Here is a 17,737-nt window from a genome sequence, read left to right as displayed (position 1 = left end):
CCCGTTTGTCTTGCCGACAAGAATATTTCATGCATATATATATATAGATAGAATATGAATATCATTCGACCTGGTAACTAAACCAGATAAGGCTTCATGACTTATCAAGAAACAATCCATCTGAATCTATATACAGCGTAAACCCACTCACTAAAAAATCCAGAACATTGATAGGACTATATACCTTGTGATATTGTTAAATACATATTTGAGTGATATTTTAGATATGTTGTAGGACATCTAACAAACGCTTCATAAGTTCCGCCTTCCTCTAACCTTCCTAAAATGAACCTAGTAATGTTACTGAAATTGCAACTATCAAGAATTTGCAACAATCTGGCGATGAATTTAAAAATTACCATAGTTTTAATTAAACGACTTCGCTTATTTTTATAACAACAAACTTTTGTTTGAGATACTAGTATAAAAGTACAAAGAACATTTGTGTTTTCTTGTCTATTCGGAGCCATGGTAATAAGCCACTGTATTCTCCATCTTCTAAATAGTTGGTTTTATGCATTTTTTATGAGAGGACTTCATTCTGTGATACTCCTCTGACACTGTATGCTATACTGACTTCCTGCATTACTATTCTCATATTGATATCTAGATACATGAAGCTATTGCTCATGCTTTGACGAATATTGAACATAGTTCTTAAAGCTTTGTTCTCGAGTCCTTCTAATATTTAAATATTGTTGTTGCTTGCTGTGTGCCATAGTTACATATTGTCCATATTGTACATGTATGTCCAGAATGTCTTGATGATGAGTTTTTATACTATCATTTTGCGCTCATTTCTTAAGTGGGACTTGCAATGTTGAATATAATGGGAATTTTTATTTTATTTGGTCAACTGCTCTATATTACACTGGTATATGTTTACAAAAATGATGTTTTCAACTCTTTTCCAGTCGCTAAAATTAAAATGGGGAGGGGCTGGTAGACTAAAGCCAACAGAGAAAAGAACTCAAAGGTTAGAAAACATCTTGGAGTTTCTCTCCCTCAGATATCAAGTGAATTTTGCGTGAAAAAAACAGGATTAAGTGAAGAAGTTCTTGTTCTTTCACATATCGATATTTTTAAATATATAGAAATCGATATAATGATGTTTTCTTAAAATGTCGACACTTTTCCCCGTGATTGACATCCTTAGTTCTAATACCTAATAATAAACAATAAAGAAATTATATTTTTTAGCATTTTGTATAACGTAAAGTCTTGTAAAGAGCGATTATCTAAATTCCGATTCTCCCTCCACACACACGCAAGTTTTTTTCTAAAAATCGATATATGATCGAACGGAGATGGGTAGAAAGCCGAAGAAAAAAAACGAGAATCCCTTATACATATAAAACACTGTTTGATTTTGTGAAAGGGACCGTTAGAGGAACGAACGTTCGAAGAAAACGACTGGCGCGTCCCGAAGGGCCAACTTGTCACCCCGATTCAAAGGGGTGACGACACGAAACCCGAAATGAATGGGCCGTATTTTCGCAGAGAGCGAAATTGGTGGAGGGCGGCCGCGGTTACCGTCTTGTCGGTCCGTCGTTTGGGGCATTCGGTGGGGTATTAATTTGCCTCAGCTGCTTAATGGACATCTAAATTGTCCCGGAGAAGAACTGCCACGCTCTGAGCGGGTATAAGCTGCCCTGATTATATGCTACAAAGGATTCAGGATAACTTATATACACCTGGACCCTCGTTGTACCATTGATATTTCAACCGAATTTTTTTTCTTTTTTCTATTTATTTCACCATATCCATATATATGCTACTAACGTACATACATGTTTATATTGGACATATTTAGAATAATTGCGAGAAAAATAGTATAAACGACCTCTATTTATTTGGGATTTAAACAAGTTACTGATTTGGATTCAGATATTTACCCGCTGGCTTAGTGACGCAGTGGTAAAGGCAACAGGACGGTCTCCTACTGTTGCGATAGCCGCGGATTCGAATCCTACTGTGACATGGTCGTAAATTTATGTTTGTTATTGTCCTAGACAAGAGTGTAAAATCCGTCAAGGAAAATGATCCCAGTTACGCCTGTCACCAGGCTGGGTAAGACCGGGTATCTTCTGGGATGATTTCTATGTTGGTTACTCGCCAGTCGGTAGGCTTAGTGACGAGGACCATGATTCGGAGCCCACATTAGATAGTAGGTACAATTCAGATAAACCCATAGTTAGAAAAAAGAGACTTTAAATAGGTAAAAAAAGAAATACCTCCCTCCCAATTTACCTTATGAGCTATTGGTTATCCAGGTCCAAAACTGTTTACACATACTAGGGTAATAAACTTAATCTGGCAAAAATTCCCAAAGACACCCTCTCCAGGAGCTTCACTCCTATTACTTCAAATATATTGTAGTATATGGGAAGTGCATTTTTGTAAATTTTCAGCTACGCATGGTGCCCGAAATATAACAATTATTAAAAAGGATGTAAGAGAAATATACGTGGTAAATGAGCAGTTCGATTTCAATGCAAACAGAGTGGAAACATCCGGTCCTATGTCAACTGGGTTTCCCTCCATCCATCCGTCGGAATTAGTCGGCAAATAACGTTCGTTCACCTCCGTCGACTTGTTCCGATTTTTCCGCCCCCGTACCCCCTGTAAACAAAACACGAGGTCCCGAACCGTCCAATCTTCAAATATCCTCAGTGATGGAATAGCCAATCTGCAAACAGAATAACAAAAGGTACCAACCTCCGCGTCCCTCCTAATGAACCTAATTTATCTGTACAAACATAATGTATCATTTTTGACCGTGAGTTATTACATCAGTAACTCTTAATAAAATATCCATGATTTATGGGATCCGTGTGAGAGCCCGGGCCTTGTTTAAAATTATTCGCCTCTCCCGCCTTGTCGACCCCAATTGGAACTGTTCCATTTTTTCTCCTCACCGTGGGTCGAGTTCCGCGTAATCAAGGGAAGTGATATATCGCGCCGTTTAGGATTTCACCCGAAATACCAACGAATATTATCTAGTTAATATGTAAATGTGAAAAAATATTAGTAAAGCCGCGTTATCAAAAATAGAAACAATAAAACTCCACAGTGAAAGACCGCAGGGGACGTTACTACATTTGTTCATTGGTCTTAACTTTATTCAAGTAAAAGTTTTATTGAAAACCATTCCAAAACAAAACCATTCTCTTCGACATATATATATTATACATATATATATACATATATATATATATATAATATATATATATATATATATATATATATATATATATACAACGTGGGGCAAAACTGTCGCCACCGCTTTGATTACCTATAACTTTGCTCAAGTCATAGAAGACAATAACTGACCAAGAACAAAGGAGTTTAAACTCCCATCGTCGAAAAAAAAAACATAATTAAGTAAAATCTAAAGAAAGTACTGAAAGTAAACAAAGATATACGAATCTACATATTATAAATGAAGAATTCGCCAACGCGTCTAGAGGAAAAAGATTGAGGACATGGCAACGTGGAGGTCGCGTGACGAATATATCGTGCCGACTAGATATAAACTCGGGCTGTTTTCCGTGGCAGCTTTTAATATGAGGGTTTGCTTTTTTCGGTGAAAAACGGTGTAATAGTGATGTTGAATCAGAGAACAAACAGCAGAGACATTGTCAAAAAAATGGAGAAAGTTATTACTAGCTTTATATGAGATACTATTGTTATAAGTCATTTTAATAGAAAATGTGATCTAAGATCAGTACATTGAGATTATTTCACCACATCCTGTTTTCTGCTGCAAAAACAAAAACATGCTGTAAAAACAATTTTAAACAAAATATTTAACCATATCTCCAGAACAATTAATATAATCATATTACCAACCATTTTGGTATTTATTACCTCCATATTAACGGGATACTGTCAAATTTCAATCATTATTACCGTCATTGTCATCTTCTAGCTTCTACTCATAAAAATGAATTGATCTTTGTTACTCTCACTAAAACTCGAGAATGACTGAGCCGATTTATATAATTTGGATTTTAAAATAATTCTCAAAGACCAAGCAAAGTTTGTATGGTGAAAAAATGTAGAATAGAATAGTAAAAACAACAATTTTGCAAAGAGGGCGTATCATCAATTGTTTCGCAGTCACAAAGGATAAACATTCTTATCAAATATTTATGCGTGAGTTCGAAAATTTATCTTATGACTAGAAATATTGAATACTGTTATAAAGCACTATTAGTATATATAATGTATTAAACATTGATGGTAATCAGTTTATAACATGCGAATGTTTTTTATATTTATATTGATTCAGTAACGTAAGGATCAAGTGAAAAATAACGGCATTCATGTCAAATCAAAAAACTACAAAGGTTCCTTCATCAGATTCGTCAACATTTCAACGACTTCGTAAAGACATTCAAAGTAGCATTGGGTAGGATAACATCTAACAATCATAATATCGTCATCAGGTCTGACAAAACATCTGGTAGCTGTACAAGTATATTACGATTTCGCTATTCACCCGATTTAGATATGTTGGAATTTTTTTAAATTGGTATCAAAACGCTTATTATTTTCTGTCATAGTAATAATGTTTTTAGCAGCAATTTACAATAATAATACACAATAGTAATACTTATATATTACCATAAATATCAATCAATAGAGAAGCTACCTCAACGACATATAAAATATTGTATTAGATATGATCTCGATGAAACCGAAAAATACCCATAAAAGATACAGGACAATGGCTATAACAGTAAAAGACGATAATATTTTATAGTGTCGTCTATAATACAACGTTAAGATAAAACCGTATACGAAACAATATATTGCTATCGATACGATACCCTTTTAAACAAAGACCCCTGGAAATAAATACAAGCCGAGACCGTTTACTGGAATCAATCAATCTGAACCTGATACATTTCCTCAAAACTGTCCGTCGTTCGCCATAATGCAGACCTAATGGATTCCTGAGGGATATTGGTTAACTTTCGACAGGATACAATGGCTACAAAAAAGGTTAAATGCGGCCAGTGTCAATCAAATCAGATAGGGATATTGGAGGATCCAGTAATACAGCGAAATATAAAGGACAGTTAAATCGATCAAAAAGACAGACGAAATAATTTAAAAATTAAAGAAATATACTTCTTATGAAGTAATTTTATCTATTTTTATAATAATGATTTTTTGTATATGTATATCTTTAAAATAATCTGTCCAATATAAGTTCAATAAGTGACCCTAAAATTGTTATATTTACTCAAAGGTATTATTATGTTTCCGTAATGCAATTTCCTTTAATTTACTTTCATTCCATCAATTAATAGTGTCGATAACTATCCCAAAGGAGGCTTAACAAATGTGTGCTTAAGTCTGTATAAAAATTCAATTAATTAACTTAATTTTATTTTAATTAAATTAAAACATTAAGCAGTCCACTATTTGTTTAACAACATGCAAAGATATTACAGAAAAATATATTAAAACTGGAAACTAGAAACTGTATGCTCATAACTCAATATTTTAATAAAAATCAAAGAAGAAAATCGATGTTTTACAACTTTTCCATATCCCTGAAAACAAATAATGGATCCTGCATAATTTTCCGTAAAAGCAAAAACAAATGAGTGTCATACTGTGAGCGATTGTGTACCAAAGCAACGAGAGACGTGTTTTGCTTTTATGTACTTTTTTAGCTGCCTTCTGCTCCATATATTTTTTCATTTTGTTTTTCATAATTTATATGAATATGAATTTTGTTTTTTTAGTGTCCATTATTATTGTAAAAAATATTGTCGGTTGATAGCCTTGTTTTTCATTAATTATAGAAGCGGGCTATGTATATTAACATCGAACACTTTTTGTAGATAAATACCTAAATATAGCTAGTTGTATTGATCAATTAGATAGATCAGGGAGCAGAATAGTTAATTTTTTTCCGTGTTTCAACTCGCAAAGTCATTTATTTTTAGTAACGCATTATTATGGAACACAGAAAAACTAAACTAGTTTTCTCTAATAATAAAAACTATTACAAGAATATATCTATTTTTATATTTATTTTTATACTTCTAATTTTCAAATGGATTCACTTTTGATTGATAATTTTTTAAGATCCAGGCTCATCCACCAAATTATATTTAATTGAATATATTTGTTCTTGCAAGTGGAAAGCTGCAACCGCCTGAATGATTTTCTTTCGGAACTTCTTGAAATCCTCTCGAAATTTACCAACTTACACGTCACGCCAACCGAAAACAAATCGTCTGGCGCGGTGCTTTCCGGACCCGGAACTTTCTAATTACTTTTATGATAGTTAGTGGCGATGAGCCTGTTGTCATGTGACGCTTGACGTAAATTTTGACGAGGCGACGTTGACAGATTGGTGGGCGGTCATCCGAAACAACGAGGGATGGTCAGCACGAACGCGAGCTACTACCATTTGGTCGGGAAATTAATTTGCGAAAGGATCATATCAAAATTATTACAGTTATGGAATAATCATATTTTTTCTATTTTTAGACTCGATTTCGTGACACTATCCATATTATTTGTATGAATAGAAAGCCGTAGTCGTCATAAACAAGGACTGAGTAATCACAATCATTGGTTATCTCAAGTTTCCATCTCGTAGTTAGTGTTAAGCCTAAGTATTTTATCCAAATTATTATTGCTCTCGAGGGAATGTGTATCATTTTGAGTGCTTTTCCAGCCTTGATATTTATTTATTGTTTTAAGCAGCTTCTTCCAATTGTAAACTGTAATTTAATTGATACTTTATACTTTTTTTTAAATTACTGTATCTCAAGAAAAACAACTAGTTAATAATTTTCACAATGATGTTCCTTTTCGACATGTTGTTCGAGAAACTTGTCAACGCAACTATTTTGATCTTGGTACATTGTTATATTTGTCCGTTACTATTTTGTCTCAACTATTAAAGAGTATAGTTAATAACAGGTGAATCGAAAAGGCCCCGGCCTGACACATAGATGGCGCTACTAGAATTAAATCCATATAGTTTTTAGTTAGCCCTAACCCTCAAAAGATGCGTATATAAATTTGACAGCTGTCGGATCAGTAGTGAAAAAGAAATAGAAAGTGTTGCTTCACCAAGACAATGCACCGTATCGCAATTCAGTGAAAACGATGGCAAAAATCCATGAATTGGGCTTCGAATTGCTTCCTTATCGACCGTATTCGCTAGATCTTACCCCAGCGACTATTTCCTGTTCTCAGATCTCAAAAAAATGCTCACTGGGAGGAAATTTTCGTAGAATGAAGAGTAGATCGCCACAACTGAGACCTATTTTGAAGCAAACGATAAATCGTACTACAAAAATGGTATTGAAAAGTTGGAGGGTAATCGCTATAATCAGTGTATTAGCTTTGAAAGGATAATAAAACATAATGAATAAAAAAACTAATTTTGCCAAAAAGAACTTAGACAATAAATATAATGACTCAATAAATAATCACAAAAATATTTATTTACAATAATAATATATGACAGATTCGAAAAAAGATTTATTTTTAAAATACATGTTTTTCACTAAGTTACTTAGAAACCAATAAGGGCACATGCAACTGCAATACGTTATCAGGTACCTCACAAAATCTATGTATAGACATGCTTTAACAAATTAAATTGTCCTATAATTTCTTAAACTATAATCTTTGCTTATTTTTTTTACTTTACTTAACTTCAATGACAATATTTGAATTCATACATCGTCTGTACATATATATTATTCGAAAAGTTTCGAAATTCGATCTGCCGTACACATACCAGGTTCTAAAATTTGATAGAAACACATTGTTCACTCACATATGTATCAGTTACCCTTAGTCTGGTGAACTATTTGTTGTACAAAAAAAAGAAGTATTTGATATTAGGGATTATGGGATTCTATCAAATTTTGTACTGTATTTAATCAATATTTTTCTTTTTATTTTAATAATTCAACGAATGCTTGGTTGGAAGTCCATCTTCTTAATTAAAGGCAGCTTTTTAAATATATTTTAAAGTCTCCTTTTTACCAAGGAGGATTTATCTGGACTAAACCTACTCTTTAACGTGGATTCCGAACCACAGTTCTCAGCATTAAACCTATCGACTGGCCAGTGACCGACTCAGAGACCATGCCAGAAGACATCCGGTTACTGGCGTGACTGGGATGGTTATTCCTTGTCGAATTTTCCACTATTACCTAAAAAGATATGTATAATTACAATCACGAACATAAAATACATCCATGCCCCAGCAGGACTCTAACTAGCGACTAAACGACGCAACAGGAGAAGGATTGTTCTGTTGCCTTGACCACTGCGCCAACGAAGCTGGCATTAGAGGTAGTTAAAATAGTAAATCCTTGCATCAGAATGGTCATCAAATGAATAAATTACCCATGTTCAAGCTAGACGGGTATTATTTAACCAGATTTCAACATTTTTCTGTACTAAAACAAAAACATATTTGAAGTTATTACCGATCTATAATTATATTAACCAACATCACACCATCGATACATATTAGAAAATCCCAATATAACACAATAATATTAAAATAATGTATAAATAAGTCTTGTATCCTAACAAACCGTCCAGTGCGACCAAAACAACTACGTCACGCATAGATTTCGGTTGTTTTAGAACGCAAATTATACTGTTCCAAATTTGTTCTTTTATATCTAATTAATTTCTTTTGCATGAATAACTATATTATTCCGGGTAAAGTATAATAAATAAGTAGAATTGTCAGAAGTAGTCATCATGCCAATTGCGGCTAACCCCATTTTACGACAAAATCTCTGGAAAAAATCAAAGAAAATCTTTTAGAACGTTAGCTGGTTGATTTGGACTTTTTTCGTTCCGTTAACTTTAACGTTCTCCTCCCGACTCCGACCATACCAAACAGTTTTCCAGGGTGTTTTTTCGATTGGTCGTTGTCGTTGTCGTAAAGTCGAGACAATGACACTGGCAGAATACTAAAAAGACCACCGCCAATCGATCGCACAAACGTAAACGAACAAGGAGGTCTAAAAAAAGCCGCGTTTTTATTCGGCGATTGTGTAGGTCGGGGACTGGAATATTTAAATGTTTTTGTTGCTACATGGCGTCGCAACTCATTATGGGTTTATTTGTTTCTAAGTTTTATTTCGGAAGTGACATTATTAGACGGAAAAGGGGGAAGGGAGGCTATTAATAGAGTGTGGTGTTTCTTTAAATATCAAAACTTTTGTGAACTACAGAGAACAAAAAGGAAATATGTGTTGAATTTGACTAAATTTATAGGTCTCTTATTCTTTCAATTTAATTATTATCTATTTTAAATCACAAGAAGTCATTTGTGATACTTTATGATATTATTTTCAACTGAAATTGGAACTTATAAAAGCTACTAGGTTAACTTCGAATCATTTATATCTACCCTTCCAATTTTTTCAGACCCCTGTGTTGTGTGTATTTTATCTGTTCAGATAATATTCGATCTAACGATGTCTTGAACATTTTGACTAAATCGTTGTTCATTTTGATGAAGAGACATTTTGTAGTACTCAAATAATAGAGCAATTTACTGTTGTCGACCGCAATTTTCATTCAGTTATTTTTCACTCGATTTCCACGTTATAAAATGGGTATAAAATGTGCTAAAAGTCCTGTCCAAAAAGTGCTAATATGTTAAACGATCCTTTCTTGGGCCTCCATATATATTTCCAAAATCATAACTAAGAAAATCGGTCGACAACTAACGAACAGCAAATATTACAGTCCAGAGTCTGTTACTTGGCCTTTATGTAATTATTTTGATAACAGCAATTCTAATAAACACGTTGATAATAAATTAATTCTCACAATTAGCAAATATTCAAAAATACACACAGATTAATAAATATTATTCTTAATTAAATTAGACCTAACTAAATTATTGTTGAGAAATTCGATGACAGATTCAAGTATCTAAAGGAATATATTAAAATACCTACTGGTATGCTCGTAACTAAATATTTTAGTGAAAAAAAGAATGATATCGATATTTACAGCTTTTCAATCCCCCAGAAAACAAATAATGTATCGTGCATGACTTTCCATAAAGGCAAAAAGAAATGAGTATCATACCGCAGCGATTATGTTTCAAAGCAATGGGAGGCATTTTACGTTTATGCACATTTAACTTTATTCTTCCATATATTTATGTATTTTGTTTTTCATAAGTTATATCAATCTGAATTATTTTTTATTTCCAATATCACTAATCTAAAATTGGGATTCCTTCGCCGAATTATTTTTTGCGCAATATTTTCGTTATTATATTCGTATTATAGCTAAGTGTTTCATGCTCTTGAAATATGACACTAAGTGTCCAAAGCGAATGATTTAATTTTTTAACAAACAAATACACACGAACATAAATTTCAATGTATTTTTGTACAATACCGTGAAATATCTTTAAATTCATAGCGTAAGTAATATTTTGCATATTTGTAAATATCCCTATTACCCCATTAGTATCAATTGATGATCGCGATAATTTTCCATTGAGGCAAAAAGAAATCAGTGTCATACCTTAAGCGATTATGTTCTAAATCAACGCAGGGTATTTTGTTTTATGCACATCACTACATAGTATAAAACAAAGTCGCCTTTTCTGTCCCTATATCCCTATGTGCGCTTAAATCTTTAAAACTACGCAACGGATTTTGATGCGGTTTTTTTCAATAGACAGAGTGATTCAAGAGGAAGGTTTATATGTATAATACATGCATAATATACTAAGGCAACATTGCTAATTTTAGAGGTTTCTAACGTGATGTCGTAAATTAACCTATTTTTTTAGGCTTATTTAGCAATTAGCAAAAACGCTGCCTAACCCTACGAGTTAGATCAAATTAATGTACTACAGTATTGTACACCATAAAAAGGTCTACAAAAAAGTCCGCGATGGTATATGTTTATCTTTTAGGGATAACCCACATTAACCATTTTTATTGTTTACTTTTTACGTGAGAAAATGGCTTATTTACGAAGCTATTTTAAGCAATACGGCATTAATCCTTATCGAATTAAGTACCTTAAATACAGTGTGCAATTAATATAGATCAATATGGTTCCTTACAGCATGTAAATTAAACAAATATTTTCGGAGATATTACAAATTTAAAATTTGCGTTTAAAATGTGTAATGTAATAAAAATTGTATGAATTTAGATATTCCAGCAGGAAATCTTCATAGTAAGTATAGGGGAAGAGGAATTGTTTTACTCCAAATTTAATGCGTGCAGGCCAAGGGCAGTAATGAATGAACCAAAAATACTGGATCGATTTTAATCATGTTTTCATTGAGTGACATAGGCATATATATTTTATGCCCGTGCAAAGTCGGAGCGGGCCGCTATGTTTTTATATACAACGTTCATATTTTTTCTGTAGTGTATTTAATTTAGTATCAGCATTGCACCCGTGCGAAGCCGGGGCGGGTCGCTAGTTTAGCTATATTCTACTCCATAATTTATATTAATCTGAATTTTGTTTTTTTTTTTGTTATCTTTATCATTATATCATCAAACCAAAACTTCACCAAATTATTTTTAGAGCAGTATTTTCATTATTATACATCAAAATAATATAATAGACGGCGATACATCGTTGAATATAAAAACATTTTTAATTAAAAATACGAATAAAAAGCTTAAGTAAGTCCATAATCGGCGACGTCATAAAACTCGCAGGCCGTCGCAAACGAAGAGTTCCGCGTGTTCGGGTGGCGGCCCTGGTCGTGGCGTTTTATTCAAATCTTTTTCCGGTTTGTTTCGCCAGTCAGCCGGGCCCGCCCGGTCCAAATTGAAAATATAAAATGCAAATGCGCCGTTTTATGACGGGTGGTCGGTCGTTAGATGGGCGCAGGAGAGGCTGCGACTCGATTTAATAGCAGATTTACGTGCGGCAACAGTGTGAGAACCGTTAGCCGGCCCGATTTTTCTGATGAGCAGCGGGGGAGCCGGCGTAAACATCGCGGTAAAATATGAAATATGTCTTTGTTTCGGCTACTGCGAACTGAAACTAGAACGGGATTTCGAATATTTTTTATATGACGTAAAATCGTAAATCGCTACATGGGCTTGACATCTATTGACATGTTTCATCTATTGTACGCCAATATTGTTAATATCAGTCAATCATAAAGCCAATTTGTACGTATGGGTTACAAATATAGAGTTACGCTAAAACATCAAATGAACTAATAATTCAACGCACCGAAAATAAAGTTGTACAATTAATTACCACTGCTTATTGCTACGTAATCGCTTGTATATTAAATAACTGAACAAATAAAGAAATTTCGATTTTTCAATCATCGGAAGTTTCAATAGTAATATAAGATAATTCACCTATTCAGCGAAAGATGAAGTAGATAAAAAAAAGCAATAGAAAGTAATTCTTTTTCTCTCAAACTTTGATATTATGCGAGACATCTTAATTATGTTTTTCTTTTATTTTCAGTGTCGATGTGCGAGGTAGACCAGTGAACAAAGCCCTCCGTTGGTCAGACAAGGAAGTGTTTGGCCCTCGAGCTTATTTCGTTTTTGTGTCAAAACCTGCTGCACTCACTCTTGAAGGGGTACAGCTAGACGATCAAGGCATTTACAGATGTAGGGTGGATTTTAAGACATCCCCCACGAGGAACTTTGCTATTAACTTAACCGTCATAGGTAAGTCTATATATATTTCATAAATTTGATTTCACACAGTTTTAACAACAATTTTGAATATTCTGTTATATATACAGGCTCTTAAATATTGTGGTATGAGCAAAGATATTAAACAGAAGAAACTAGGTAAAACTGGACTGAAAGGATTCAGATTAAGCTTATATATAATGGTAATAATAAACTATTGTTAGATATTTGTATATGATATGGTGACGTTATTGATGAATTTTAAATGACTGAAGATGATATATATATATATATATATATATATATATATATATATATATGACTAATAACTGGACTATACAAGGCAAAAAGAATCAGCATTATTTTTTATAACTTTTCTTATAAAATCATAAATTGTCATTATTACGTATGGATAATATCATTTATCTCATTGATAAAATATTTTATCAATGGGATAAAGACAAAATCTTTAAATATAAGTAAAACTATTTTTTGTAGTGAAGGTATTGTAAATTCATGTTAGGTAGCGCTATATTTTTTAAAATGACATAAAGTGACAAATTATCAATCAAATATATTCTAAAAAACAAACTTTTCGTTATATATCTTGGAAACTAAAATTTGCACAAAAGTTATTATCCTACCACCAAATCCTGCATGAAATTCTTTATAATGCCTAAATTTATGATGGCAAAAAAATCAGAGAAGTATTTTGAGAGTAAAGAAAATGAAATTCATGTTAAATTGCATTCTATCTTATATTTCTAAGAGGTATGATGTGAAGACACAAAAGGCCATTGTTGAATATGCACATTCCTTTATAACATATCAATTGAAAAGTCCCCAGCCTGACACATAGATGGCGCTACTAGAATTAACTTTTATTATTAGCTTTTATAGTTATTGTTTAATTTTTTATGTTAGCCTTAACCCTCAAAAGATTCGTGTATAAATTTGACAGCTATCAATATGTGGCAATAGATGAAACGTGGCTCCATCATTTCACTCCGAAGTCCTATCGACAGTCACCCGAGTGAACTGCACATAGAAAAGGCAACAGTCGGATGGCAAGGTTATGGCGTCTGTATTTTAGACCATCAACAGCGATTATTACATAGTCATATTGGCCCGTTTGAAGGACAAAATCTCCGAAAAATGGCCGCTTTTTGAAGAAAAACAAAGTGCTGCTTCACCAAGACAATGCACCGTGTCACAAGTCAGTGAAAACGATGGCAAAAATACATGAGTTAGGCTTCGAATTGCTTCCTCATCCACCGTATTCTCCATATCTGGCCCCAGCGGTTATTTCCCGTTCTCAGATCTCAAAAGAATGCTCGCTGGGAAGAAATTTTCGTCAAATGAAGAGGTGATCGCCGTAACTGAGGCCTATTTCGAAGCAAAGGACAACTAATACTACAAAAATGTTATCGCAAAGTTGGAGGGTCATTATAATCAGTGTATCACCCTTGAAAGGAATTATGTTGAATAAACAAAACTAATTTTGCCAAGAAATGTGTTTCACTATGGTAGGCCGGGGACTTTTCAATTGACCTATTATATCTTGAAAACTAAAGGTTCTATATAAATTTGTATACTACCGTTCGATTCGGCGTAAAGTTCTTCGTGATCTTGGTGATTTTCATTGAATTTCATTAATTTTCTTTTGTCATTCATTCCTCATATTGAGGAGTAGATCCAATAAGTATTAGGTGTAATAGTAAATTCAAAATTAGTAAAATTATTATTCTATTGTCTTTATGTACCTCTCTGTGTGTATATTTACTACTAAAGTATATAAAATGATAACTTATCTTAACTGGTGTGGACTTAAGTGGACTAGGCAGCAAAAAGAAAGATTTCTAAATGGTATTTCATTCGTAACATACAACGGATATTTAAAAAAATATTTTAATTAAAAATTGATAACAATGCAAAAGGATTTTAATTATATTTGACCTCGTAATATTGTAGTATTATTAATTTTAGTTATAAATTAATATCACGTGATCATGGCAGAACAAAATCCGACCAGGCCACTAGGTATCGATTAATACGTATCAAACATTCTATTAATATGACCAATTATAACGAATTGGCCTGTCCGTGTTCGAAAACTAATTACCTTAAAAATGTATGGACGCCTCTGCGTTCGCGACCAGGTCTCTGCTTGCCATTATCAGACTAATCGAAACAGTATTGAATTATTCGCTCTATGCGATTAATATGACGGATTGAGCCATACAAACAGTCCCCGCTGATCTACGGTCATTAGTAGTTAGTCTATTCGGTATATTAAGTTGCCACGGTCACAATTATCGGGATTACGTAGAACATTAAAGTAATATGTCTGGATCAAAGCGTGCTGTGGAAAGTATTGAAATGATCCGTTATAGTTTCGTTGTTACTAATTATAAATTAAGCTAGCAAAGCGCCTCCTCTTCTAATATAAACAATGCAAGAAAACATTGAAATGTTCGACCAAATACAGTCTCCGATACTATTTTGGGACTTTCCTGTTGCATTTTCCATTACATAGGTCGATTTCACCATATAAGCTTTCCAGAATACCTTTCATTTAAAAGACATATCCAAGATTCGTAATATACGTCTTTGGATTTGTTCTTACGCTGTGCACTAATTGTCGTATCCTAATAGAATAACATTTTAAGTTTATCCCATATGTTTCCTTACTCATATAATTTGAAATACTTCAAGCTTCTACACGTCATTCATTATTATTTTCTATTTAAATTAATTTTTTCTCTCAAACAACACATCCTCTGAAACAATCAAAGAATCTTTCTTATTTTATATATATAAATCATAGTCAAATGAGAAAAGGTCTGGTGGATATGTCCACATGTAAAGGTCTTTTAGCTAATCGCTATCACCGATGATGAGACCGTTCGGTTTAGACTTCCAGAGCCTCATATTCTAACTTTTTTATTTCTATGACTTTCTTTATCGTCTGTATCTGAATCACCACTTTGAAAACCAACAGTATGTGATTTTATTTTAATGTTATTTGAATTTCTAAATTACCAGAGAACTTAGTAAATGTAACCCCGAGAATAACTAAAATTTTGAAAAATCCACTTAAAAATAAAACATCAAAGATTATAAAAAACAATTTTTACTCCAAAACTTATACAGGAGATAATTATTTTACAAGCTTGGAGACAATCCATGAACAGTTTCTTTGGTATATCAAAAAAAAACTTAAGCAAGCACTTTCATAACCCATGTTTGAACGCGTCTAGATAGTTCTCCTCAAACCAAACCTGTATTTTATTTCCTTTATATTCTTACGTAATAAATGTTAAAGAATGAATATAATGAATATCATCAACCTACTGAACACAACGTATTAATTCTGAGATATTTTCAATATTCTGATAATAGATGAAGAACAAATATTCTCCTCGAACTCATTGAACAACCTACTAAGAATGCAACTACTGAAAACATTGAGATATTTTCAATATTCTGATAATAGATGAAGAACAAATATTTTCCTCGAACTCATTGAACAACCTACTAAGAATGCAACCACTGAAAACATTGAATTATTTTCAATATTCTGATCATAGATGAAGAACAAATATTCTCCCCGAAATCATTGAACTTCCTACTAAGAATGCAACCACTGAAAACATTGAGATATTTTCAATATTCTGATAATAGATGAAGAACAAATATTCTCCTCGAACTCATTGAACAACCTACTAAGAATGCAACCACTGAAAACATTGAATTATTTTCAATATTCTGATCATAGATGAAGAACAAATATTCTCCCCGAAATCATTGAACTTCCTACTAAGAATGCAACCACTGAAAACATTGAGATATTTTTAATATTCTGATAATAGATGAAGAACAAATATTCTCCTCGAACTCATTGAACAACCTACTAAGAATGCAACTACTGAAAACATTGAGATATTTTCAATATTCTGATAATAGATGAAGAACAAATATTCTCCTCGAACTCATTGAACAACCTACTAAGAATGCAACCACTGAAAACATTGAATTATTTTCAATATTCTGATCATAGATGAAGAACAAATATTCTCCTCGAACTCATTGAACAACCTACTAAGAATGCAACCACTGAAAACCTAGAGTTATTTTCAATATTCTGATCATAGATGAAGAACAAATATTCTCCCCGAAATCATTGAACTTCCTACTAAGAATGCAACCACTGAAAACATTGAGATATTTTCAATATTCTGATAATAGATGAAGAACAAATATTCTCCTCGAACTCATTGAACAACCTACTAAGAATGCAACCACTGAAAACATAGAGTTATTTTCAATATTCTGATCATAGATGAAGAACAAATATTCTCCCCGAAATCATTGAACTTCCTACTAAGAATGCAACCACTGAAAACATTGAGATATTTTCAATATTCTGATCATAGATGAAGAACAAATATTCTCCCCGAAATCATTGAACTTCCTACTAAGAATGCAACCACTGAAAACATTGAGATATTTTCAATATTCTGATAATAGATGAAGAACAAATATTCTCCTCGAACTCATTGAACAACCTACTAAGAATGCAACCACTGAAAACATTTAGATATTTTCAATATTATGATAATAAATGAAGAACAAATATTTTCCTCGAACTCATTGAATAACCTACTAAGAATGCAACCACTGAAAACATTGAGATATTTTCAATATTCTGATAATAGATGAAGAACAAATATTCTCCTCGAACTCATTGAACAACCTACTAAGAATGCAACCACTGAAAACATTGAATTATTTTCAATATTCTGATCATAGATGAAGAACAAATATTCTCCCCGAAATCATTGAACTTCCTACTAAGAATGCAACCACTGAAAACATTGAGATATTTTCAATATTCTGATAATAGATGAAGAACAAATATTCTCCTCGAACTCATTGAACAACCTACTAAGAATGCAACCACTGAAAACATAGAGTTATTTTCAATATTCTGATCATAGATGAAGAACAAATATTCTCCCCGAAATCATTGAACTTCCTACTAAGAATGCAACCACTGAAAACAT

At 32.8% G+C, this 17,737-nt stretch overlaps 1 protein-coding gene across 2 annotated transcripts in view; it reads left to right on the top strand.

The window, feature by feature from the left end:
• LOC143201271 (protein turtle homolog A) overlaps nt 1-17,737 on the top strand; it is a 461,942-nt gene that overhangs the window by 379,339 nt on the left and 64,866 nt on the right. For both annotated transcript variants that reach the window (XM_076412222.1, XM_076412221.1), the window contains exon 3: nt 12,496-12,704. In XM_076412222.1, coding sequence (XP_076268337.1) covers nt 12,496-12,704 — 209 coding nt within the window. The remainder of the gene's footprint in view (nt 1-12,495; nt 12,705-17,737) is intronic.

Source organism: Rhynchophorus ferrugineus, unplaced genomic scaffold, assembly GCF_030347505.1.
Source record: "Rhynchophorus ferrugineus isolate W39M unplaced genomic scaffold, kcgeb_rfMv2 rfM8, whole genome shotgun sequence".
Lineage (NCBI taxonomy): Eukaryota > Metazoa > Arthropoda > Insecta > Coleoptera > Curculionidae > Rhynchophorus > Rhynchophorus ferrugineus.
The sequence above is the reverse complement of the archived record's forward strand: the minus strand, read 5'-3'. Positions and strand labels throughout refer to the sequence as shown.